At 49.6% G+C, this 27,734-nt stretch overlaps 1 protein-coding gene across 1 annotated transcript in view; it reads right to left on the reverse strand.

Moving 5' to 3' along the window:
- Positions 1-27,734, reverse strand: part of TMEM132C (transmembrane protein 132C) — a gene marked incomplete at its 5' end in the record, with an annotated part of 216,742 nt that overhangs the window by 37,828 nt on the left and 151,180 nt on the right. The window contains one exon of the mRNA XM_064272046.1: positions 23,588-23,771. Within this exon, the coding sequence (XP_064128116.1) occupies positions 23,588-23,771 (184 nt within the window). The remainder of the gene's footprint in view (positions 1-23,587; positions 23,772-27,734) is intronic.

Raw genomic sequence — 27,734 nt, forward strand, 5'->3', positions numbered from 1 at the left:
CCCTCAGGAAACGTTTTAAGGTAATTACCTTGTGATCACCCTGTAAACCCCCCTTGTTGTTTTTGTTAGGTGCCCTCAAGTGGATTCTGACGCATAGTGACCCCATGCACAACAGAAGGAAACACTGCCCAGTCCTGAACCACCCTCATTATTGTTGTTATGCTTGAGCCCACTGTTGCATCCACTGTGTCAGTCCATCTTGTTGGGGGTCTTCCTCTTTTTGGCTGACCCTCTACTTTACCAAGCATGACATCCTTCTCCATGGATTGATCCCTCCCGAAAACATGTCCCAAGTATGTGAGATGAGGTGTCGCCATCCTTGCTTCTAAGGAGCATTCTAGTTGTACTCCTTCCAAAACATACTTGTTCGTTCTTTTGGCAGTCCATGGTATAGTCAATATTCTTCACCAACACCACAATTCAAAGGCATCAATTCTTCTTCGGTCTTCCTTATTCATTGTCCAGCTTTCACATGCATACGGCGTGACTGAAAACAGCATACAGTCATGTATTTAAACTAACCAACCCAAGAATATGTAACTGTACCCCACAAAGCCTAAAACCCTTTACAGAGAAAGTCTTGCTGACCCCTGAACAAGCGAATCATCCTCAGGATACGACATGGCCCTCGCCTGGAGGGTCTCTCTTAACCCTTTGTTGTTCAGGTCATTCTCTTTTGTCATCTAGGTGTTGTCGTCCTCGTAGATGCTAATCTCTGTCTTTGTCCTCATAGCTCTTCCTCAGTTGTTACCTACTTTATTTGGTTGAATCCTTGTTTGCCAGCAGCTTAGCACCATTTCAAGCAGGTTTCCAAAATCTTTTTACTTGCCTTAATTAAAGCCTGTACTCCTGGCTGGACTGGCCATAGATTCGCATCACATTTGAGGGACCCAGAAGCTCTGGGCCAGCGAGAAGGACAGACGCATTGCCCCAACGCAGGACAGACCCTAGTGTTAAGTCAGAAGAAGAATTTGAGCTGGGACTTATATTTTTCTTTTTAATTGTGGTGAAAGTATATATAACAAAACGTTTGCCATTTCTACGTATTTTATGTTCACGATTCAGTGACATTATGTTGTTCGTCATATTGTCCAGCCACCACCACTATCCATTTTTAATTTTTTCCACCATGATTGGGACTAATTTTAGAAGTGGTTAATCCTTTACAATCTGACTATTTCAGCGTACGTCTGCACAGGTTTGTGGCTGTAGGCGGGTGACCATGAGACTGGATTAGTAAGTCCTCATAATTGACCTGTCCAGACTGAAGCATAGTTGATGACCAAAACCTATTGCTATTGAAAAATTCCAACTCATAGCGACTCTATAGGACAGAGAGAATTGCCCCATAGGTTTTCCAAGGGGCAGCTAGTGGATCTGAACTGCCGACCTTTTGGTTAGCAGACGAGCTCTTTACCACTGTGCCACCAGGGCTTCTAAGCATAGTCAATGGCATTGCAAAATCAACTGCTCCCCAAAGAAAAGTGTATGAATGGAAAATCAATGACCAAGTCTTCCTGCTTCTCTAGGAGGACCGGGAGACACGCCCAACAAAGAGGATGCGCTGAGATGGCTAGGAGGTGCCACGGCTCATGTGGCAGAGTCTGCAAAAACCAAAGGTCCAATTTTGAAATTCCAGCCCGGGAAAGGAAGTCCTGCTGTCGGCACTCACGGGCTGAGGCCCCCATCGCTTCTATGAGCATACAATAAACCAATGTCCCTCTTGCTGCCTCTGGACTTGCTGTGTGATCTGGTTCCAGCCTCCTGCTCTCTGTGAGCTTTGTTTTCCTCATCTGTCAAATGGGCACAGTACCACCTCTGTCTAGGTTTGCTCTGGGAGTCAGCTGGGAGGAGCTGCCCCCATCCCCTAGCTCAGTGCCTGGCACAGAGGGGCCACTTGGGAACTGTAATCCCAGGACGTGAGCCCAAGGGTTAGGCCCATGAGGGTCAGTGTGCTAGTTCACAAGACCACTCTTGAGCTGTAAGAGAAAGACCATCCAAACGCCAGTAATTTGGGAGCTAATTTAGCATGCTAAGAAGCCAAATGGTTACCGGAATAAGGTTCTTGCCTCTCACTGGTCAAGAATGAGGTAGGGCACGCAGTTTTCCACACGAGCAAAGCTTTATTGAAGAGTCTTGCAAGCGGAGACGAGGAGGGCCTAGAGCAATGGTTACCTTCATCTCACAGAACAAAAGACAGCCTGAGTTTTTAGAAGTTCTTGGGCGGGAAAAGATTCACGTTTATTCATAGGCACAGGTGGGGATATGTTAACAGCAGTGCGCGTGCAGCAGGTTTCCAAGATGGCTCCTGTCCTGGAGACCTCTGGGATTTGTAGCAGGACTTATTATGGGGTGTCATGCCTGTGTGGTCTCTCGCTCCCCGGGTTCAATTCCTCGGCTGCGGCTGCAGCCCCTCACTGCCCCTGGTGGTAGGTCACACAGCGGTCACAGGTGGATGTTCTGAGCGTGTATGTCCCTGGGCCTGGTTTTCTCCAGCCACTTCTGAAAGGCAACTTTAAAGAAGTTTGTGGGCTAATTTTAGATACCCTGCCCCACTGTTCTGGGGAATGGCTTTGTTTCTACACCCTGGCCTATTTCTTGTTCTTTCGGTTGCAGATTTGGGGGCCTCTCTGTTCTGTCTTACTAAGTCTCTAGGTTCCACACCCAACCCCGTATTACCTCCCTGACCGTATAGTCTATTTTGCTTGCTTCTCCTCTAACCGTAGCAGTCTCTTCGCTATTTTTCAAACAGGCACCCTCTGATCTCAGGGCCTTTGTTCCCTGTCTTGGAATGAGGAGCTGCTTAATTAACTTTCCCTGCAGTAAGGCAGCACCATCAGTGGGTGCTGGGGTGTGGGGAGGGCCCGCAGAGCAGGGTCTGCAGTGCCTGAGGCTGAGCCCCAGGGTGGGGGGCCGGGGCACCTGGGGGCCCTCCGCACTGAGCCACAGGGGTGAGAAAGGAAAGAAAACAAGCCTTCATCACCTTGCCCGCCAGGCAGGGATGACAGATGTATGGCTCGGTGATATTTTGAGATATTAATCCATGCTATGGTTTTTCTTCTGGGGTCTTCTTTCCTGCCCTCCCGTTCAAGCAGGAAGCTAGCTCTGGGCCGTCCTGGGAGCCGGAGGCGAAGGCTGGCCAACCAGGCAGCAGCTGGTGCTCAGGGCTTAGCTTCCCCTGAACTCAGGGAGGGGAGGGGCTCTGGGGCTGACAAAGCAACTCGGCCAAAAATGGGGTGGGGGGCAGGGTTCCCCTTCACCTACCCTGGAAAGCAGGGAGTAAGATTCCTCTCTCTTGGGAGGTACCCACCAAGGGGGACAAGGGGTCTTTGGGGTCTGGCAGAGACAGGAAACACCCTGTTTCCACAGCACAGTGGGGGAAAGGTGGGAGCGGTCCCTTGTGGCAGCAGGAAAGATCCCGGTGTGCTGGAGGGACTAGAAAGGCAGGGTGAGACAAAGGCATTGACTGGGTGTGGAGGACCTAAAGAATTACAATATTGTAGCAAATTATTGCCACTCAGTATCCATTCCCTTTCTCCTTAGTCACTGAAACACCATTTTTTTTTTTTTTTTTTAGGTGAAGGCTCCCAGCTAAAAGACTATAAACTTCCACCCCCACCCCCGCCCCCGCAGTGACGTGTGAACATGCGACTGAGTTCTAGCACCAAACCAAAACCAAAACCCGTTGCGGTCAAGTCGATTCTGACTCATAGCGACCCCGTAGGACAGAGAACTGTCACATAGGGTAGACTAGAACCGCCAACCTTTGGTTAGCCTCAGAGCTCTTAAACGCTGTGCCACCAAGTTCTAGCACAGTGGTTTCCAGACCAGCAGCATCAGCACCCCTTGAGAACTTGTTAGAGAAGCACATTCTCTGCTCTGCTCCCCCCGCCCCCGCCCCCACCTGCCCAGCAGAATCAATCCCCAGCCCTCCAGGCAATGCTGATGCCACTGAAAGCTTTAGAACTCCTGCTCTGGCCTGGCTACAAGCTGAGCTATTGTGTGGCACTTTAGGACATCTGCTTGAGGGGCAGTCCTTGTCTTTTCTTCTTTCCTGCTGCGTGGAATGTGGGTGTGATGGTTGGAACATGGCAGCCATCTGGGACCATGAGGAACACTTGGAAATGAAGGCACCACCCACTGAAAATGGTAGGGTAGAAATATAGGGGAAGCCTAAATTGCTGATGACCAAGGATTGGTCATGAACTGAATTATGTAACAGCTATTTGTTCTAGCTTTATTGGCCAGGAGGGTTTTCTGTTACATGCAGCCAAACCTAAGGCTAACTCACATAGATGCTTCTTTGTACACCTGAGTTGGTGGACTAAGACTGCTACTTGGTACCCTTGCATGGGACATTTCCGGTTCTGTTACCATGAGAAGAGAGGCAGTGGTGGTCCAGTGGTAGAATTCTCGCCTTCCATGCAGGAGACCCAGGTCCAATTCCCAGGCAATGGACCTCATGTGTGGCCACCACCTGTCTGTCCGTGGAGGCTCCTGTGTTGCTGTGATGCTGAACAGGTTTCAGCGGAGCTTCCAGGCTAAGACAGACCAGGAAGAAAGGCCTGGAGATCTGCTTCCAAAAACCCAAAAAACCAAACCCACTGCCGTCGAGTCAATTCCAACTCATAGCGACCCTACAGGACAGAGTAGAACTGCCTGATAGAGTTTTCAAGGAGCGCCTGGTGGATTTGAACTGCCGATCTCTTAGTTAGCAGCTGCAGCCCTTAACCACTATACCACCAGGGTTTCCAAAAAACAGCCAGTGAAAATCCTATGGATCACAAGCGTGCAATCTGGAACCAATCATGGGGATGGCACAGGGCTGGTAGTGTTTTCTCCCATTGTGCAGGGGGTCACTGTGAGTCAGAGGCTGGCTGACAGCAGCCAAAAACCACCACCACCACCACCACGAGAAGGCGGCTCTGTGGCCAGTTGACAGCAGCCAGCAACCACCATCACCACCACGAGAAGGCGGCTCTGTGGCCAGTTGACAGCAGCCAGCAACCACCATCACCACCACGAGAAGGCGGCTCTGTGGCCAGTTGACAGCAGCCAGCAACCACCATCACCACCACGAGAAGGCGGCTCTGTGGCCAGTTGACAGCAGCCAGCAACCACCACCACCACCACGAGAAGGCGGCTCTGTGGCCAGTTGACAGCAGCCAGCAACCACCATCACCACCACGAGAAGGCGGCTCTGTGGCCAGTTGACAGCAGCCAGCAACCACCACCACCACCACGAGAAGGCGGCTCTGTGGCCAGTTGACAGCAGCCAGCAACCACCATCACCACCACGAGAAGGCGGCTCTGTGGCCAGTTGACAGCAGCCAGCAACCACCATCACCACCACGAGAAGGCGGCTCTGTAGCCAGTTGACAGCAGCCAGCAACCACCACCATCACCACCATGAGAAGGCGGCTCTGTGGCCAGGCTGCTGAGTCGGAAGGCAGGTAACTGCTCCAGCTGGATAGGGGCATGCATTTAGGGCAGAGCTATCTCCTGGTGAGGCAGGGGAGGGGGCAGGGCGTCTCCGTGGAGCAAGGCTGAAGGCAGGGCTGGTAAGGGAGGGGGAGGCTGGTGCAGAGACTGAGAATTCGGGCTAATTTACAGCTGCAGAAAAATTACTCCGCACAGTGCCTCCTTCTGCCCGTTCCAGGCCTCCTAGTTAAGGTGATGCATGTGCCGCTCAGCCCACGTGTGCTGATTATGAGGGTGGTTGAAGAGACGGTTCCAGATCCGCCAGAGGAAGCCTGGGCTGCGCCATCCGATTAGCAAGCTGACTGTGTTAGGCACAACCAGCTATTTCCATAATCCTGCGATTAGGAATACATCCCACGCACACAGGCGTCATCGGGAGGCCTCTCAAAATTCCACCACGAATACGATTTTCCCCTCAACAGGCCGTGGCGTGCAGCCACCCAGCTCTGCTGCTTGGGGCCTCTAATGATGCTTCTCGCGGGGAGAAGGCAGATGGAACCGGATCCTGATGGCCCCAAAGGGCAGCCTGCTCACCAGGCCCGACTGGACCTGCTCTCTGGCCACACTGCCACCCCCTTTCTCACTTCCAAACGAACCAATCCCCAAGAGTCCTGTCTGATTTTTCGTGAGATTGATTTAAAAAATGCCCAGGGAGATGCAATTGGGGAAGCGCACGGCCGATGGGAGCTAACGTTCTGTCATCATTTCTCGTCATTTCCTCTTTGCAGTTGCCCTGGGTTCCACAGCGCCGCGAGACGAGGCCGGGAGAGGAGAAAGATTGCCCTCCGAAGGCCTTCTCTTCCTAACATCTACAGGGAACACAGAGTAAAGACCTTCTCCCTCGATAAATGGGCAGACCTGACCATCTTGTTAAGGAAATCTGGTGGCGCAATGGTTAAGCACTCAACTGACAACCAAAAGGTTGGCAGTTTGAACCCACTCAGCAGCTGCAAGGGAGGAAGACCTGGCAATCCAGTCCTGTGAAGATTACAGCCAAGAAAACTGCAGGGCAGTTCCACTCTGTCACACGGGGTCGCCATGAGTCAGGACAGACCGGACGGCAGCCAACAGCAGCAGCCACCTTGTTATACTTTCTTCTCAACCACCCCTTGTATCCTAACATCACAATTCCTCCCAGAAATCTTAGCATGGCAGAATGTGGTACCAGTTACATACGTTTGTGAACACAGTTTTCTGTTTCCAGTCCAGCATTCTGGAGCAGAATAAACCAAAAAACCAAACCAGCTGCCACGGAGTTGATTCTGACTCATGGAGACCCCACGTGTGTCACAGTAGAACTGTGCTCCATGAGGTTTTCAATGGGTGATTTTTCGGAAGGAGAATCCCCAGGCCGTCCTCCTGAGGTGCCTCGGGGTGGGCTTGGGTTACCAACATTTTGGTTAGCAGCCAAGCGTGTTAACCATTTGTACCACTCAGGGACTCCAGGCAGAGTGTATTCGGAGCTGAGTGACAACGGCTTACCAACTAGCCGTGTAAGCCATAAATAATCAGACCAGCTCGTACTTACTGAGCATCTACCGTGCGACAGGCTGCAGGCAATGGCCTGCTGGGTACATAATAACGACAGTCATAGTACTCGTGCTGCTGCCTTTCCATCCTCTGCAGACAACTTTCACAGGGGCTTTTACTCCATTTGGTCTTCAGCACGGTGGGATGCATCGGTGATACCACCTGGGGGAAACCGAGGTCCGGAGGATTCAGACAGGGACCCTCTAGTCTCCTGACACTCGACACCTGCACCCTGAGCTTCCTCCTCTATGGAAACAGCCCCTCTGAGTGATCCCTGAATCTATCCAACCGGCACTGTTTTTCTAGTAAAAATACCAACCCCACACGGCCACCCCAGAGCCCGAGAAGATTTGGGCTCTTTCTAAGTGCTGGTGCTGTTCCGGGGGTTTCTGCGTGCACCGGCTGACTCACTCCTCCAGCAACCCTATGAGGCAAGTGCTGTAACTCTGCCCCTTCACGGACCGGGACAGGCTCACAGAGTTTCAGTAACTCACCCCGGAATCTACAGAGCTAAGGGTGGCGGTGGGTGGGGGAGGCAGGGCGGGGTGCAGGCCACGCTCTGAGACACCATCCCTCCGCGTACTGCAGCTCGGCTTTGAAAAGCAGAGGCGTATGTCAACCAGCTCAGGAAAGCTCCTTAAAAACAAAAAAATGTTCACTGAGGTACGATTCACACCATGCAGTTCCCTTACGGTGTGGTATTCAGTCCGTTCAGAGGTTTTTACTATATTCACAGAGCTCTGCCGCTTCACCACAATCTGATTTTAGAACAGTTTCATCCCCCCTCAAAGAAACCTCGTGCCCAGTAGCGACCACTCCCCAGCCCCTGGCAACCACTAGTCTACTTCCGGTCTCTACGGATTTGCCTGTTTGGGACTCTTCATACAAATGAAATCGTACAATACGTTTGGCTTCTTTCACGGAGCCTGATGTTTTCAAGGTACATCCATGTTGTAGCATCATCAGTACTGCACTCCTTTTCATGGCTGAATAATATTCCATCATAGGGACAGACCACACTTTGTTTACCCGTTCACCCACTGCTGGACGTACGGGCTGTCTCCACTTCCTGGCTGTGATGAATGGTGCTGCTATACATATCCTTGTACGGGTTTTTGTGCACACGTACGTTTTCATTTCACTTGGAGTGGAACTGCAAAAGCTGCTTTTTCAAACTAAGTAATCACATAGCAAAGATGCCACCTTGAAGACTAAGGTGGGCCTGACCCAAGCCATGGTGTTTTCAGTCACATCGTATGCACGTGAAAGCTGGACGATGAATAAGGAAGACGGAAGAAGAGTTGATGCCTTTGAATTGCGGTGCTGGCGAAGAAGATTGAACATACCATGGACTGCAAGAAATATGAACAAGTCTGTCTTGGGAGAAGTACAACCAGAATGCCTCTTAGAAGCAAGGATGGCGAGACTGCATCTTACATACTTTGGACACATTGTCAGGAGGGATCAGTCCCTGGGGAAGGACATCATGCTTGGCAAAGTACAGGGTCATTGGAAAAGAGGAAGACCCTCGACGAGCTGGATGGATAGTGGCTGCAACAACGAGCTCAAGCATAGCAAGGATTTTAAGGATGGCTCAGGACCGGGCAGAGTTTTGTTCTGTTGTATACAGGGTCAACATGAGTCGGAAATGACTCAACAACACCTAACGACAACAACAACAATCACACAGAAGGAGTCTCTGGCGGGGCAAATGGTTAAGCGCTTGGCTACGAGCTAAAAGGTTGGAGGTTGGAGTCCACCGAGCAGTGCCTGGGAAGAAAGGTTTGGTGATCTACTTCTGAAAAATCAGCCTTGAAAGCCCTGCGGAGCACAGCTCCGCTCTGACACATGCAGGGTCACCACGAGTCAGGGTCAGCCTGACAGCTCCTGGTTTCATCGTGCAGACGCTTCTCTAAGGCGAATTATCTTTCTGACTCCTTTGTGCTGATGAGTTAAAATAACCCCAAGGGTTCATGAAGGCCTTTCCTCCCATGTGGCCCAAGCAGTTTGCTAAATACTACTGAGCCCACCCTCCCAGTAACCCCGGGAGACGGCAGCGGAAGGTTGTGCTCTTTTTAGAGACAGAACGACTGAGGCGCTGATACAGGATTGGCCCCAGGTCAGAGGCTGAGGGAAGGGCAATGCTGACAGCAATCAGAGGTCCTGGACAGGTTCGCTGATCCTGGGAGCAACCTCAGACCCAGGTATGGGGCCCTGGCTTCCCCCTCCTCCTGTGAGCACTGCGTCTCCTGATGTCTGGAGCCCCAGACACTCCTGGACCTGTCTCCTTAGCTACAGCCCAGCTCACTGGCTGCATTTCCGGCCACACCTTAATGAGCGGCCTCATCGCTGCCCCATCAGCACAGGAGCTCTTCATCAGGTCTCCAGTCTTCAGGGTTTTGAGCAGGGATCAGTGAACACCAGGAGGCTACCCTGCTTCACTGTCCAGTTCAGGGGCAGGGCAGGACCCATCAGACTCTGTAGTCTGAGCCACACAGTCCTGGCAGGGACCCCGCCCACAGCCAAGAAGAAAGCCCTGTGATGTGCAGGCGAAGGACACAGAGAGGACCTGCCTCTGTCCAATGTGCGGTAGGACACACACATTGCTAAATAGTCCACTCTCCATGCCGCAGACGAGGGTGAGAACCCCCACACCTCCTGTTTCTCCCTTCCTCACTCCCCTCCCACTCAGAAGGAACCCCCTGAGGCCTCCTGGACTCTCGCTGCTACTTTCCTCCCCCTCAGTCAGGCGTTCCAGCCCCTGTGGCTGCTCTGTTGTGCCTCTGACATGCCAGAGTCTTTGAGGACACTGTTCCCTCTGCCCTGAAAGCTTTTCCTCCAGATACCCAGAGGACTCCATCCTCACCTCCTTGGGTCTTTGTTCAAATGCCACCTCCCCAGTGTGGCCTCCCCTGGCCAAGCCATTTAAAATTGCAAGGTCCAGTTCCCAGCACTGCCCACCCCTGCTCCTCCTTTGTTGCTCTCCATAGTCCCGGCCAATGACTGGTCATTTTCTTTCAGTTCTGGGGCAATGCTGTCTCCCTCCACTGGGCAAATCCTCTGCAAAAGACCTCTTTAAAGTTCTAAAAAGTAAAGATGTCACCTTGATGACTAAGGTGCACCTGACCCAAGCCATGGTCTTTTCAATCACGTCATATGCATGTGAAAGCTGGACAGTGACTAAGGAAGACCGAAGAAGAATCGATGCACTTAAACACGGTGTTGATGAAGAATATTGACTACGCCGTGGACTTCCGAAAGAATGAACAAATAGGCCTTGGGAGAAATACAACCAGAGTCTTCTCTAGAAGTGAAGGTGGCAAGACGTTATCTCGCTTACTTTGAACATGTCATCAAGAAAGACCAATCACTAGAAAAGGACATCGTGTTTGGTAGAGCAGAGGGTCAGTGAACACGAGGGAAAACCTCCATGAGATGGATTGGCACAACGGCCTCAACAATGGGTTCAAACACAACAACCGTCATGAAGATGGCGCAGGACCTGGCAACGTTTTGTTCTCTAGTACAAGGTCACTGTGACTCGATAGCAACGAACAGCAAGAAACCTTAATGTGACCCTTACACAGGCCTTCATGGGCTTCCTTGGGGCACAGGGAAGGTCAGAATACAGAATGTAGACGATCTCCTGAAAATGACCTGCCGGGGTCTGGCCATGTGGCTTTCACCTTGCGGAGAAGAGTGCTGGCCACAGGAATCACAGGAAGTTAAAACACGCCTCATTCCTCTTCCTTACTGCAGCTCCGAGTTCTGCCAGCAGTTACCACGGGAGAAACACAGACTCTGGTAGTAAACCACGTAATAGATCAATCCTGAGGAGTTGCCACTTGTCTCAAACGGTCGCCGAGCCAATCTCCCCACCTCCCTGAGGACATACGCTAACAGCTCTGCCAGCTGGGCTCAAAACAACAGCCCAATCATTCCGCATTCTGTCACTAAGGGAAACCCAGCTCCCACCTCATTTACGTCCAATTCCTGCTCCGCGAAAACTGGGGTGCAGGAGGCGAACACTACTTATCTGTCACTTTGCCTCTAATATAAGACGAAGATTCTATTCCAAAACGTGCATTTAAAAAAAGAAAGCAATTCAATGTAAGAAGGCACAGGTTCCCAGTAGGGCCAGCGCTGAGGCTAAATTGTTAAGCGGGAATGTCCTTTGGGGTGGCACATGGAATACCTGGCCTCAACTTCCCTGAGAAATCTTAAATTTTTTGCAACGCTGCCAAGAAAGGAGGCAGTTAAGAAATCCGCATTTTATTTTTCCAAAGTTGTAGTCTCTCTTGTAGTTTTCAATCCTTCTGCATCACTGAAGTACACACGGTTGGTCTTCACGATCTGCAGAGTCCACTTTGCGAATTCGCCTGTTAGAATGTGTTTGTGACCTCAAGGTCAATGCTAACAGTGCTTTTGTGGTGATGCACTGACATGCATATTGGTAGGTGCTGTGCAGTCAGTTCCAACTCACAGCGACCCTACGCACAAAAGAACGAAACACTGCCTGGTTCTGCGCCGCCCTCACAATTGTTGTTATGCTTGAGCCCATTGTTGCAGCCAGTGTGTCAATCCATTTCATTAAGGGTCTTCCTCTTTTTAGCTGCCCCTCTACCCTACCAAGCATGGTGTCCTTCTCCAGGGACTGGTCCCTCCTGATAACATGTCTAAAGTACGTGAGATGAAGTCTCGCCAGCCTTGCTTCTAAGGAGCACTCTGGCTGTACGTCTTCCAGGGCAGGCTTGTTCTTTCTTCTAGCAGCCCACAGTATCTTCACCGTTCTTCGCCTGCACCACAATTCAAAGTCGTCAATCCTTCTTTGGTCCTCCTTATTCATCGTCCAGCTTTCGCATGCATATAAGGTGACTGAAAACGCCATGGCTTGGATCAGGTGTACCTTAGCCCTCTAAGCAACATCTTTGCTTTTTAAAAGTTTCAAATGGACTTTTGCAGCAGATTTGCCCATGGACGTGGATAGAACAGCAAAAAAATGTGAATCGATGCTCCTAGCTGAGGTTGCACGTGGCGACACTCTGCCTTCGTGGTGCTGAAGTGCTGTCTGGCATTCCTAAGCACAAGGCTGTGATGTGGCTCACAGAGCAAATATGTGCGTTAGGTCAGCTTTGTTCAGGCATGTGGCACGGTGCTGTTGGCTGTGACTTCAGGGCTAATGAAACAGTGATATGTATTAAATAAGGTGACTTTAAACAGAAACACACATAAAACAAGATTATGTATTGATTGGTTGTTGACAATGTTGTGACCAGAGGCTGGCAGAAGCCTAACCCTATATTTCTTATGGAGCAATAGATCAAACAAACAAACGAAAAAAAAAAACCCAGTGCCATCGAGTTGGTTTTGACTCACAGCAACCGTACAGGACAGGGTAGAACTGCCCCACAGGGTTTGCAAGGCTGTAAATCTTTACAGAAGCAGACTGCCCCATCTTCCTCCCACAGAGCGGCTGGTAGGTTTGAAACACCAGCCTTTCAGTTAGCAGCTGAGTGCTTAACCACGGCGCCACCAGGGCTCCTGTTTATAGACTATAACCACCATGGATAAGGAGAATTCACTGCTATGAATCGTGGGTGTTTCAAAGGTCAGGCCTGAGGGCAGAGCCTGCCCTTGAGATCCTGAGATAGGCAATAGTGGCCTGTGGTCCCTGTGTTCCTCTGCCCCTTATAATCCTCCTGTCAAAAGCACACGCCTAGTGTTGGAGTCACTTCTGGGTTCACGCATACCTGGATCTCTCTCTTTCTGGGTCCCAGGGAAGAGTACACTTTGCAGACCCTTGCAATTAGGTGAAGCCAACGAAATGAATTTGAGGGTGTGTTCCACACTTTTCTCCCATTCTACCAGGGTCCGTCTATCGTGGCCCTGATTAGGACAGATGGTCGTGGCAGCCAGGCACCATCTAGTTCTTCTGGTTTCAGGGTAGAAGAAACTCTGGTTCACGCAGACTATTTGTCCTGTAGAATAGCTTCTTCTTTGAGTCTTTGGCTTCCTCCTTTCTCTTTTGCTATGTTGGGGTCCACTGGTACACAGTGTGTTTTTCAGAAAACATGCTCACGTTTAAATCTGATGGGCTGCAGGAAATGGGCAGCTCCTTCCAGAGGCACTGGCATTTCAGAGAGAACCACAGGAGAGGGAAAAGCTTAACGCAGAGGGAGGAGTTACCAGCGGTGGTCTCTGCAGCAATAGCGATGGGCTAGCAGGGAGAGAATGTTGGAGGCGGGCTTTCTGGGTGGCCATAAAGTCACCCTAGAGAGCTGTAATCAAGCAGGGACTTGGGGATATGAGCACAGAAACTAACCCTGGTAACTCAAGCCAGAAGGGAATTTACCAGAAGGATCGTGGGTATGTCATGGAACTGATGGTCAGGCACCAGGCTCAGGAACAGGTGGGAACAATGACTGGACCCAGGCAGCAGGGGCTGCTCCACGGTTTGCCTGGGGGGTGGTGGTGGTGAATGAATGAATGGGAGCAGTGGTTTCCTGTCCTTGCTCCATGCCAGCCAGCAATAAAAGGAATCCACGTGGCCCAGTTTAGTCATCTGCCCCTCACCTTGCACAGCAGAGTAGTGGGGAGAGGAGGGACTCGGTGGGGGGGCCTCCACTGGATTTGGGGGGATCCACACTGCCATGGTCTACCCAGCCACTCCACAGGCACAACCACGCCTTCACGTTCCCGGGTACTCTCCGGTGGGGGTCGGGGACTCTGCCAGGGCAGAGTCCATTCAGCATCTGTGAGCTACCCCAGATGTGGTGAAAAAAGTGGAATTGTTCACTACAGACTAGTAAGTAAGCAGAAGTAAGATCGTGCTTACTCTGCTTACTGGGTCATCTGCCCCTGGGACATATAGGACTCATTTTCCCCTTCAATGTTACATGTCCACATCTGTAAAAAACACACCATGAATCCTAAAACCCAGGGCTGCTGAGTCAATTCTGACTCATATGACCTACAGGACAGAGTAGAACTGCCCCATAAGGTTTTCAAGGCTGTAATCTCTATGGAGGCAGATTGCCACATCTTTCTCCTGCGGAGTGGGCGGGTGGGTTTGAACCGCCGACTTTTCGATTGGCAGCCAAGCGCTTTGACTACAGTGACCCCAGGGCCCTTTCCAAGAATCCCACTTGACCGTAACTGGAGATCCAAAGCCGAGCATCTACCACACAAACAATGGGCGACACTACCCCCTAGTGGCGGAGGCCGGCAACACACAGCATCAGAACAAACACATTTCCCACGTTTCTGACTTAACAACACAAACAAGCCGCAGGCCACACACCTGAGCAGAGGGACAGTTTATTATCAGAGTTTATTCCCTTAATGCTGTTGACTGCTCTGGAGCTCTATCGAGGTATAATATAATAAAAAAAATAAAATTTATTTATTTATTTTTTTTATACTGTAAAATTTAAACATCTTAAGTGTATAGTTCGATGCGTTTTAGTTATGAAACTTTTACCACTATCTAGCTTTAGAAAAATCTACTCCTGACTTATTGACTGTCTTATTATCTGACACTTCACATTGAAGACAACAGTAAAAAACTTACCATCTGACTATTTTGCACATTAACGACCTACCGAGGTCTGAGGTGAGAGCGACGCTGGCTGTAAAGGTAGTTAAGCTATATGTCAGTTTGGCTGGGCCATGATTCTCAGTGCTTTGACAGTTATGTAATGATGTAATTTGACAGTAGTGCAATGATGTCGTCATCCTCCATTTTGTGATCTGATGTGGTCATCCTCTATTTTCATATAATGCCAATTTTTGCGTAATTACCTGGTCGTGGGAACCCAGCCATGTCCGTAAGTGAGGAGTAGGTGTATATTTCTAATATATTCTATCACCCCAAAACATAATGTATTTTAATCATCCCCCAAAGTTTCCTTGTGTCGTTCTTAGTTCATCTCTGCTCCAGCCCCAGGCAGTCACTGATCTGGTTTCTGTCACTATGGTTTTACCTTCTCTAGAAATTTCGCACAAATGGAATCATGTGGTATGTCATCTCTTACGCCTGGCTCCATTCGGCCCTGTCGTTTGGTGCGTAAAGACTTCTTTCCTTTCTACTGCTGAGAAGCGCTGTCTTGTCTGGCTATTCAATTGTTCATCTGTTCAGCAGCTGGAAGACATTTGGGTTGATTTCAGTGTTTTGGGTGGGTAATGTTGCTGTAAACATCGGTCCACATGCCTCTGTGTGGACAGCTATTTTCATTTCTCCTAGACACCTAAAGATGGAAGTCCTGGGTTGCACAATTGGTGCACATTTAATGTATTAAGAAATTGTCAGATTGTTTTCCAACAACTGTTTGCCATTTCATATTTCTGCCAGCAGTGCACGGGGGTTCTAGCTTCTCCACATCTTCCCCAATCCTTGGTTTTGTCCGTCTTTTCCGTGTTCGTCCTTACAGTGAGTGGGATTTCATTGTGGCTTCAATTTTCATTTCCCCGATGACTAATGATTTTGAGCACCTAAATCCTACCAACATTTCAGATTTAAATTAATTACTATTGGGAGTTTGGCTCAAATTCAACGATCCATTGATCTGGCATCTCTATGCGAGGTGAATTTGGAAAAAAACATACAAACTGATAACAGAATAATAATAATAACAATAAAATAATTGAAATCTGAAGAAAACAAGAAACGTAGTTAAAAGTAGCTTGATATAGAGACACAACAACATGTCTTTTTTGTTTTGTTTTGCTACAAACCATTTAAACTAAATTTTAAAATACATACAGTTAAAAGTACTCACTATTGCCCCTCCCAAATTTCACTGTTTTTTTAAACAATATCTGCCTGCTGTCTATACCAACAGACACGGTGCCTGAATAACACACTTTTTAGGAGACCAAGTGCTGGGTCCTGTGCCCTCAGCCGGAAACCCTGCTGGCACAGTGGTTAAGAGTTCGACTGCTAACCAAGAGGTTGGCAGTTCGAATTCACCAGCCACTCCTTGCAAACTCTATGGGGCAGCTCTACTCTGCTCTGTAGGGTCGCTATGAGTCAGAATCAACTCCATGGCAATGGGGTAACAGGGGTGCTGAGCACCTGAATTGCAGCTGTTCCCTGGGTGCTCTCTTGGCCTTCCTTCCGATGAGCTCCTTGGCTGGCCCAGGTTTCGTTACCTCTTCCTTAATTGTCCGCGAGCATGTCTGCTCAGGGGTCTGGGAGAATCCGCAGAACCTGAGGTCCACATCAAAAGAAAAGGGTACACCAGACAGCCACAGCCAGGGGGCCTGGGCTACCCCCAGGGTGATGTCTCAGATTAACGCAAACCTTTCACAAATTAGTGGAGAAATTTCCCAGTCTCTTCTGACTCAGCCCAGCTCTGCAGATTTAATTCCGAGACACGTGAGCAGCAATCAGGAAAATATTTTGAGTTTTCCTTCTCTGACAGCCTTATACAGATTCTTGCAAAAGGAAGCGGAAAGTCAGAGAAGGAAAACTCAAATATTTTCAACTAACAGAGAGCGACAGAAAAGTGGTAAGATTGTACCCTGTCAAAGGCGGAAAACTAGTGAGAACCAGAAAAACAAAGCAGTCCTGTCAAGTTCCGGCTCTCATAGGCTTCACTGCAGAGCCAACACAAGGCATGGTGATGAAGAACATGGACCCTGCCGTCAGGCAGATCTGGGTTCAAGCCCCGACTCCACCACGCCAGGCTGCGTGACCACAGCCACGTGAACTTTGCCCACAGGCTCCCATGCCCTCAGCCATGAAATGAAAACAAGGCAGGCTCAACACCTCTGCAGCCACTGATGTTAGGATTCAGTGAAGTTATGCACGTCAAGCACTTAGCACAGGGCCAGCTCAGTAAATGTTTACTGTTACCCTGGGCATGAGACTAAATGCCATTCAGCAAGCTTTCATTCCCCAGACTCCCCAAACCAGCATAGCTCCGGTGATCAGAAATTCTTGCTAAGTTCGTCTCTGACTCTCTCCTGTTAGGTTCCCCAGGACTAAACGACCACATTTTCAGGGGGTCCTGGTGATGTTTGCTTCTAAAGAGGATTTTCCATGACCGACACTGACGAACATCAAACGAGACCATGTATGTGACGGTATTTTATAAACTGTAGAGTGCTAAGCAGACAGCAACGGGGGTTATGATTCTTATTGTTCAGCCTTCAGCTGCCCGCAGAACCAAGCCCAGTTCTTTATCCCAGCCTCTAGGCAGAACCGAGAAGAAAACACACAAAATCAGGCCCCCTTCCCTACGTAGAGCCTGAAGCCCCTGGAAGTTTTGCAGAGAATGGGGACATTCTCATATTCCCCTGGTGGCCCTCTGTAAAATGACTGTTTTGTACATAATCTCAATTAAAAGCAGCCCCAAGATTATAGGCGGCATTTTCTTTTGCTGACTCTGAAGTTCCCAGAGTCCCTACCTAGACACAGAAGCTGAGGAGTAATCAGGTCACGGAAAGGCAGATATTCATGGTGAACTTGGCAACGTTCTGTGCTGGGAACTTCTACTCTGCCAGCTGTGGGGTCCGACTGGGGTGTCTGCAGCAGGGGAGGTTTCATTGTGTCTCTGCATCCCCCAGAAGCAGGGTTGTATGGTGGGGAGAGGGGCGTAGGGGACGCCTTGAAAGAGAGAAAGCTACAGTGATTTTGAAAAGGTTGCAATAAAAAGTATGCCTTAGAACAAAACTCCACCCTCTTAGCTGGCCTCCCGGCTTCGTGAGTGGCTACCGGGAAGGAGAGTGATGTCAGACAGACCAGAGTTCAGACCCCGTGTCCGCCGCTTACTAGCTTCATCCCTCTGAGCCTCGGTTTTCTCACCTGTGAAGTGGGAGCAGTAACACCTGCCTGATGGAGCTTTTGAGATGACTTAAGGAGATACTGTCTGCAAACACTTCGCATGGTGCTAGCATGTGGTGGTGGTTAGCCGCCGTCCAGTTGCCCCTGACTCACGGTGACCCCAAGCAAAACAGAACAAAACGCTGCCCAGTCCTGCGCCATCCCTGTGGTCAGCTGCAGATCAGACTGTTGTGGCCCATAGGGTTTTCACTGGCTGATTTTCAGAAGCAGATTGCCAGGCCTTTCTTCCTCGTCCTTCTTAGTCTGGGCGCTCCTCCACTGAAGCCTGTTCAGCAACACAGGAGCCTCCGCTGACAGACGGGTGGCAGCTGCGCAGCAGGCGCATTGGCCGAGAACTGAACTCGGGTCTCCCACATGGAAGGTGGGAAAGCGTCCGCTCCTGCTGTTCGTGGGGCCTGCAGAGTGTGGGGAGATGTTCTACCAACCCTTTGGGAAAATCAGGAGGGAGTGGATGAGAGGAAATCCATGCAGCAGAAGTGACGGAGCTCAGATCTCCTTGGTCAAGTAGAATGGCGCTGCCATCAACTGAGCCAGGGGACAGTGTGCGGGCGGCTGCAGGGGACACCTGGACCCACTCCTGGGGTCTCTGAATGTACAATGGGCAGCAGCTTGTACTCTTGTGCTCAGCATTGTGACTTGGTCCCATTTCACAGGTAAGAAAACCGAGGCTCAGAGGGGTGAAGTCACTCACCCTAGATCACAAAGCTAGTTAGCAGCAGATATGGGGTCTGAACTCTGGTCTGTCTGACATCACTCTCCTTCCCGGTAGCCACTCGTGAAGCCAGGAGGCCAGCTAAGAGGCTGGAGTTACATTCTAAGGCATACTTTTTATTGCAACCTTTTAAAAACCATTTTCTGGCTCTCTCATTTTTAAGATGTCTTTCCGATGCCCCTCTCGCTACCATACGACCCTGCTTCTGGGCAACAGGGAACCCCACCCAGACTCCAGCGGGAAGGATCTGCAGCGAGGAGGTGGCAAACTGGCCGTCCACTTTGCGAACGACACTCATCTGGGGTACCCTACTGCTCAGAAGTCCTCTTTAGATTCAGAAGAGACTTGCAAGGAGCTGAGGACTTATCATTTTCTGCTGCAACCCTGGGAGGGTATCCCTTTGCCATGGGCTGCTTTTAGTTAACGGAGATCTGTTTCCAGGAGCTCACATGTAACCCAGTGGCAGGTGACCCCTCAAAGGGAACACGGGCTCTCCCACATGCATGTTTGAGAGAAAAAAGAAACACTTTTCAATAAAATAAATGAATGTGCTGATTTTGACCTTTTTATACTGCATGACAAAATCCAGATGGAGGCAAGGAGGGAAAAAAATCTCATTTCATCCAGCTGTTCTCATATTAATTTATAAAGCAAAATACAAAGATTAATTCTCATTCAAATCTGCACCCACCTAAGGTTCTTGAAAATGGAATTCCATTAACAAGTCTCTTTCATTTTTACTTTCAAGAATTTTTGGTGTGCAGGGACTAGGCGTCTGGAACATTTGAGCACAGAGGTGGTTGTATAAGCATTCGGGCCCCCCCCCCATTATATGGTACAATGCAGAATCTGAGAAAGGTTGTTGTTTGTAATACCTTAGCATTGTGCAAGGATGTATCTGAGAACATACCAGGAACACAACTAAGCGAATTTTACATCCCTTATAGCAACTGCTTTAAAACACTTGCTCTGAGTCACTCCAGGGCTTATCGTCTTTTTTGGCGATTCGTTCACCCACGCTGGTCAGCGTTTTTCAGTAAGAACGAGGACTGCTGGGGCCAGGATGGCTGCCTGGCAGCAACGCTTGGCAGAGGAACGAGGACTGCTGGATTCTTGCCTTCTGATCAACGCTGCCTCTTCCAGGCCCCTTCAGATGAGGAAGGAACGAAAGGGACAAGTGAATTAAGGCTCCGGTGATGCTCACTTGAGGCTCTGACACAGCGGTGCAGTGGTAGAATTCTCGCCCTCCATGAGGGAGACCTGAGTTCGATTTCTGGCCAATGTACCCCATAGTCTGTCAGCGGAGGCTTGCGTGTTGCCATGATGCTGAACAGGTTTCGGTGGGGCTTCCAGAGTAAGACAGACTAGGAAGAAAGGCCTGGCGATCTGCTCCTGAAAATCAGCCCATGAAACCCCTAGGAATCACGAAGGTCTAATCCACACCCCATCACGGGGATGGCAGAGGACTGGGCAATGTTCACTTCCTCCCCCCTTCATCCAGGTCTCTGCTGAAATGTCACCTCCTCACAGCGTGGCCCTGGACCAGCAGCATCTACAGCACCAGGGAGCTCATCAGAGGTGCACGTTCTCAGGCTCCACCCCCAGCTTGCTGAGTCAGACACTCTCTTAGGAGCCCTGCTGGTGCAGTGGTTAAGAGCTCGGCTGCTATCCAAAAGGTTGGCAGTTCAAATCCACCAGCCACTCCTTGGAAACCCTACAGGGCAGTTCTAATCTGTCCTGTAGGGTCGTTATGAGTGGAAATTGACACGACGGCAACAGGTTTTCCAGGAGATTATGAATTCCTGGTGGCACAATGGCTAAGTGGTTCAAACCCCCCCCCCCCAGTGATTCCAAGGGAGAAAGGCCTGGCTATCTGCTCCCATTAAGATTACAGCGTAGGAAACTCTATGGGGCAGATCTATTCTGTCACCTGGGGCTTCCATGAGCAGAAATCGACTTGACAGCACCTAGGTGATTTTGAGAGCCATTGGAAGAGAGTGATCAGCCTCCTGTCTTAGCCCACAGCTTGCATTTTAACTCTTGACTATTAACAGCCCTTGCGTGGCACTTGAACTCTATTCTGATTTGAACAACGGATGGATAAGGCTGTAGGGCAGGCCTAAATACACACAACAACTGCAAGGTAGACCGAAATGACTCCGGAGTATGCATTGCATCCACACAGACACAGTTTCTCCATCTTTTTTTCTTTCAGAAGATTTCCTCTTCCCCCTTGTGAAAATTTACTTACACTGAATTATAAATCCATTCAGAGATCTGAGCTTTAGCGCGTTCAAATGATGACATAATTATGGGGCTGGAGAATAAAGGCTGACAATTTTTAAGGGTGCCCTGGCACCGTTAATCATACACTGAACAGTAAAAATAACAAACCTTCCTTTAGGCTGGGTTAATTTAGGCAAAGTGTACTTACGCAGCAATCTCCATTCGTCAGGGGCTGTGCTCGGCGCCAGCAAGCAAATGAAGAAAAAGACAAGAGTCACTGACCTCAAGGAGCTTACACTTGGGTGGGGGAGACAAATCTGGTGGTGCGTCCTTCATAGGGAGGACCCCCAGATCTGTCTCATTCAACAGCTCCTTATTAAGCACCTACTGTGTGCCATGTGTTGTTCTACATGCTACTGAAATAGTGGTCCCTATTTTTATTCTAAAGGAGAAGGAGCCCTGGTGGCCAAATGGTTAAGCACTCAGCTGCTAACTGAAAGGTTGGTGGCTTAAACCCATCAGTGGCCCTGTGGGAAGAAGACCTGGCAATCTGCTCCCGTAAAGATTACAGCCTAGGAACCCTTATGGGGCAGTTCTGCTCTGAGTTGCTATGAGTCAGAATCAACTTGACGGCACACAACCACAATACAACACTTTAATGGAGGAGTCCTTGAACGGTGAAAACCAAAGATCAGCTAATGATGATGATAATACAGCGAGTGACAGCAATAACTACTAACACTTGTGGAACAATTGCCTTGTGCCAGGCAGTGCGGTAGGTGTCCATTTATTGGACAATTATCCAGTGTGATGTTATATTGTGTCAACTTAAGCAGGCCATGGTTCTCAGTGGTTCAGTAGTTATGTAATGAGGTAATCTGACAGCTGTATAATGATGTAGTCATCCTCCATGATGTGATCTGATGTGATTAGCCAATCAATTGTAAGAGGAGTTTCCTCAGGGGTGTGGCCTACATCCACTATATATATATATATGGACATTCTGGCAAAGCTTGTTTGCTTGCTCTGGATCCTGCATCCAGCTTGTCATCATCTGACCTCCAGTTCTGGCGACCTGAGCCAGCTGCCTGCTGTACTGCCTGCTGATCTTGGGATTCCTCAGCCTCCGCAGCCTGGGAGCCACTGGCCTGCTATGTGACCTGCTGATCTTGGATTTGTCAGCCCTTGAAGCTATGTGAGTCAGGAGAAGCCTCCAGCCTGACACCTGATCCACGGACTTGAGACTTGCCAGCCTCTACAACCGTCTGAGCCATTTCCTTGAGATAAACAACATATATATATATGCTTCACTGGTTTTGCTTCTTTAGAGAACCCAGCCTAAGACAGCCAGTAACCTTGCAAACATAACTATCAAATCAAAACAGCTTTGTCTGAGTCATAGGTTGCTTTTTACAGCAACATTTATGCCAGTTAATTGAACTGAAGGGCCATTTTCAAATTTAATTCCCAAGTAAACCTCCCGCTGTGACGAGGAAACATTTATTCTGCTCATATTGTTACTTTTCACTGAGCAACGTGTTTCACCTGCCCTACAATATCAAAAAGGGACCCTTAAAATGCTCTCAAGAGTTACAAACGTAAAACTATCAAGTTGAAAAGGAGCAGAGAGATCAGGCTAGGATGCTTTTGAAAAACAATAAAACTCTATTTTTTCCTTGTCTCTTTAAAAACAGTCTTCTCCACTCCCTGTCAAAGACGATTCCCTCACAGTCCTTACAGTGCCTGCTCTCTCCCTTCTGGAACACGGAGCATATCGCCAGCACGCTTCCCTGAGGACCGGAAGTGGAGGTAAGCCCCCCATCACTAGCTGATTGGCAGCTGAGTCCAACAGCATCCCAGGTACGCCACAGGCCTGCTGATGCACACCCAGCCTCACGGGTCTGGTTCCCTGAACCGAGCACAGGCAAGGGTGCAAAGAAGTGACCCCGTGATGTTTCTGGGTGGAAAAATCCAACAATGGCGCCAGTGCCCCGATGAGATCCCTAATCTCTCCCTTCAGTTTTGATTGTTTAGGAAGAGAGGAAGATGGACTGAGAAAGCGCTTTTTTAAAGATGAGTGCAGTGTGTTCTCTGTGAAGGAGAGCCTCAAGGAAGCATATAGCATTTACCCCTCAGTTCTCACCCAGGGTCCTGGCCAGCAGCAGACGGCCCACCGAGAGGCGCTGCTTCAGAGAACGTTACATGAAGCCTCCACCACCCCATCTGTCAGTCTGTCCCGCTGCGACGGCTCGCGTGTTGCTGTGATGCTGACAGCTCTGTCACCAATATTTCAAATAATAGCAGGGTCACCCATGGTGGACAAGTTCCAGCAGAGCTTCCAGACTAAGACTAGAAAGAAAGGGCTAACCATCTACTTCCAAAAACCAGCCAATGAAAACCCTGTGGATCACAACAGAATACTGACCGATGGAAGATGAGCCCCCCAGGATGGAAGGCACTCAAAATACACAGTGGCCACCACAATGGACTCGAACACAGCACGGGTAGTGAAGATGGTGCAGGACGTGGCAACATTTCATTCTGTCGTACGTGGGGCCCCTGTCAGAGCCAATTCAACAGAAACTGACAACAACAACAAATAAAATGTAACAACTTCCAGGGTGAAGGAATATGGGAAACTCTTAATATAAAAAAAAAAAAAAATTTTTTTTTTTTTTTTTTTTAAACATCGCCATAAGAAAATTGTAAGAAACATCCTGGGAAAGGAAGGTTGAGCAAGGATAGGATCAGGCAGCCACGTTCAGGGGTGTCCTCAAAAGCACAAGTCTTACCATGGGGAGGGGGACAATGCCCACCAGGTCCTTCTGGCTGATGAAGATCTCAGACACAGCAACGTCCGTGAGACCTCTCTGCGGGTACTCCACCTGCCACGTGATGGGCTGGGTCCCTGAGAGGCTGCTGAAGCCGGCGATCTCGAAGTTCATCTGTACCACCTCGCTGAATAGACCGGTGCTCCTGGAAAAGTGCAAGAGAAGAGCTTCAGGCTGACTTTGTTCAATGGAAGGGCCCTCCTCCCCCCTCTGCCCACCCTCCTCCACCCCACAACTCTGCCCAGAATATAAGGACAAAGGAAGCACTTGCAGGTGTTTTCAGAAGACCTGACACCATGTGTAGGCTCGGTGGCTTTAGGGATGACTGCCTAATGCCGGGAGTCCCTGGTGGTGCAAAGAGTGAACACACTTGTCTGATGATCAAGAGGTTGGAGGTTTGAGTCCACCCAGAGGCACCTTGATAGAAAGACCTGGCATTCTGCTTCTGAAAAAAAAAGCCTATGGAGTGCAGTTCTAGTCTGACACATACAGGGTTGTGTGTATCAGAGCCAGCTCCGTGGCACCTGGTGGGCCCGATGCCAAGTGTAAGCCGTGCCCCTGAGGCTGGCCCAGGCACTCCCTGAGGACGGCCACCCCCGAGATGGTGATTCTCAGGTATTCATGGTGGCCTGGGATTCACTCAGACGTGCTGGAGCAGGTTTACTGGCATCTGTCTCTGGGAAGTGACGCCGTGGTGCACGTTACAGTGGAGGGCAGGGACCAAGAAAAGCAGATAGTGCAGTCTGCCTGTCCTCCGTGCCTCCCTAGCATCCCTAAGCAGGCTAAAATCTCTGCTAAGCCTTTGCCTGGGAGGGGACAACTAGCCCCCATGCCAGCCTAAATGGGGCTTGTGATATTGCTGAAGTAATAAAGAGAGGAACTTAAATACTTCAGTGACTCCAGAGCGCACCCAAGAACCCCCACTTGCTGAATCAATAGTGTAGATTTATTGCAGTAACTCTAGAAAGAAATTTTCAAAATTGGCTTTAAGAAAAAATAAAACCTCTTACTCAGAAGCAAATGAATTCCCCCAATAGTCACAACGAGGTTTGAACCACTGGAAACCCGATTGACCAAACCTCTTAGCTTCCGAACTCTGTCTGGTAAGAAAATGGAGTCTGAAGTGTGTTAAAAAGCCAAAAGGGCTTCACCTCCCCACTGTGGGGTGTAAGGGTTTTTAGATCCAAAGTCATCAACTGACACTGACAGCTTAGTGCCTGCAGAAAGAAACGAGACTAACAAAATGAAGAAATCAACCTTGTAATAGGGAAACAGCTCTAGGAGAACAGAAGCGTTTGGCCCAGGCTTTGTTTTACTGATTCTATTTTATGTCAGTTTCATGCAGGTGAAGGCCATGTGCTTCTCCCCCTGGAACCTGGAAGGCAAAATCAAAGTCATGCCACACACCCAGAAAGGCTTTCTAGAAAGTTCCTCTGACCCCAGGGTTGACACAAAGGCCCTGACGGTCTGTGGGAGTTCTCCACGGTGCTGAGGCCAATCCTTCACAATCCCTCCAAGTTGCAAGCAGCAGAAAAAACTCGATTTGATTTAGACAGAAGAGGGAATTTAACAAACGCATCAAAATCACCAGGAAGAGAAGGGTGGAGAAAAAAGACCTGGAGAATGCTGCCGTTGGCTGCTGTTGCACCGGCTCAGCCTCATAGAGACCTTCTGCACCACAGAATGAAATGCTGCCCGGTCCTGTGCCACTTTCATGATCCCTGGTACGTTTGAGTCCACTGTTGTGGCTACCGTCTCAGTCCGTCTCCTTGAGGTTTTCCCTCATTTTCACTGACCCTCTACTTCACCAACCACAATGCCCTTTTCTAGCAGTTGGTCTTCCCTGATGACGTGTCAGAAGCAACAACATAAGGAGCCCCAGCAAAACCAAGAGAGGAACTGCCAACCAGTTGCCCTGTGCTGTGAGAAGTTGTAGCTGTTGGGAGGCGGTAAGCTTGGGGTGCTGGCTGAGCAGTGATGGGCCCTGACGAAGGTTCTGACTGCTGAGCTCTTTCTGTGTGCTGACTGGTTCCACAGCCTTTCTCGTACTTTGCCAGAAGGATAAGACAGAAGTAGGACTGAGAAGGCCTGAGAAGCACCCATTCCCCAGCCTCCTAAGGCCCTGAGTGCACTGGGAGTTTTGCCTCATTCCCGGAAGATCCCTGAGGTTAGCTGAGGGAGTGAACTGAGGCCGACCCTGACGTGGCCCGGAATCATGCAGAAGGGGATGGCTGCTGCAGCAAAAGTGACAGGGACTGTGCACTCAGGGTCACTGGGTGGAGCAGAGGGTTAATGCGCACAGCTGCTAACCAAAAGGTTGGAGGTTTGGGTCTGCTCAGAGGTGCCTTGGAAGAAAGGCCTGGCAATCTACTTCCAAAAAAAAACAGCCATTGAAAACCCTATGGAGCAAAGTACTACACTGACACACGTGGAGTTGCCACGAGTCGGAGTCAACTTGAAGGCAACTGGTTTTTGCACTGAGACCAGATAGAAAAACGGAAAACTCGGTGAATGTCACTATTAAAGAGTGGCCACGTCCAAGCATGAGATGAGAGTGGACATTCTGTGAATGAAGAGAGAACATCTAAAGCCCTGACGTCTTCCCCCGGTTCAGTGCCATGGGGACCCCCCTCCCCCCCGGGCCAATCTTGGGGAGAAGCAGACAGCCCTCCATAGACTGCAGGTTAACTTCCCTGCTGCCAGGTAGAATGGGGGCTCGAGGTGTAATTACAGATAAACAATGGGAGTCGCATATATTGTTTTGTACACCCGAGCTTGTAGACTGGAAAATAGACGGCATTTGTTAGCTGAAGATGAACGTGGTTTGACAACTTTTATCGAGTGACCGTTCTAAGCCTGGTCCTGGTATTAGCAATACTCTCATCTGTCTGTCAGTAAAGCTCTCTGTCTGTCTGTGGAACCTTGTTTGTCGCTGTGATGCCTAACAGGTTTCAGCTGAGCTTCTAGACTAAGATAGACTAGGAAGAAAGGCCAGGCAATCTCCTTCTAAAGCTCAGCCCGTGAGAAGCCTACAGGTCAAAATGGCCTGATCTGAAACAGATCATGGTGATGGCGCAGGACTGGGCAGTGTTTCATTCCACTTTGCATGAGGTCGCCACGAGTTGGGGCCAACTGAAAGGTAGCTAACAATGATGACAAGGACAAGCCATCCCCCAAACCCTGACAATAAGATGTCCTCCCGCTCTGATTGCTTTCCTGCCATCTTCTCCCCCGTACATTCCACTCTGGGCTCCGTGGTGTTCCTCAAACACACCCAGCCTGCCCCCACCTCTGTGTCTTCGCACTTGCCTTCACACCTGAGCATTATAGGGTCGTGCTCATTCTCTGTACTCATCCCTGTTCTCCACGGCCCCATTCACGACACTGACCCTAATTAATCCTTACACCCCCACACACCACTGTATACACTTACATGCACTTGGCAGCTCACCATCTGTCTCCCCTTTCCAGAATGCGGTCCCAGGTAAGCCAGGGCATTGACTGTCCACTGCTCTGACCTCACCACACCTTGGTGCTGACCCCGAGGAAGTGCTCCGCAAATATTTGTGGAGTGAATAATGAATGAGTGGTTGCACGAGGAGCTGCGTTCCCTGATATCCACACCTCTCTTCCCTCCCACTAGTCAGGTTAATATTAATTTTCCTACTCAAGGAGGGAGTAGGAGGCCCTGCTTCGTTGGGGAGAAAGGCAGGGGCAGCCTTCGAAGCTATCAGCGCTTCCAGAGGGTTGAACTCTTTCCAAGAGAAAACCTAAACGCAGAAACCACTGGAGACCTTCCAGAAGAGACACGCTCCAAGGTCCGCTATGAAAACTTCCCATTTCCCAAATATCACAGGAGAGAGGACTTGGATCTGCTCCAAAGCTTGCTGTTGAATTTTACACACGCTGAGCTCTCCCAAATACCTAATGAAGAGGCTGAATTAACTATGCAAAAGCCTGATTTACAGCTAATGTTTGTAATTGATGAGCTGGGGGGTCTCCATGGTAGCACTAACCGCTAAGACCAAAAGGCACTTGAGGGCAGAAAGCGAAGTTTTTATTTTTTAAATGGAGCCTTCCTCTGCTCAGTGCCCAGCCGGTCTGTCCA

This window comes from Loxodonta africana, chromosome 19 (genome assembly GCF_030014295.1).
Source record: "Loxodonta africana isolate mLoxAfr1 chromosome 19, mLoxAfr1.hap2, whole genome shotgun sequence".
In the NCBI taxonomy this organism is placed as follows: domain Eukaryota; kingdom Metazoa; phylum Chordata; class Mammalia; order Proboscidea; family Elephantidae; genus Loxodonta; species Loxodonta africana.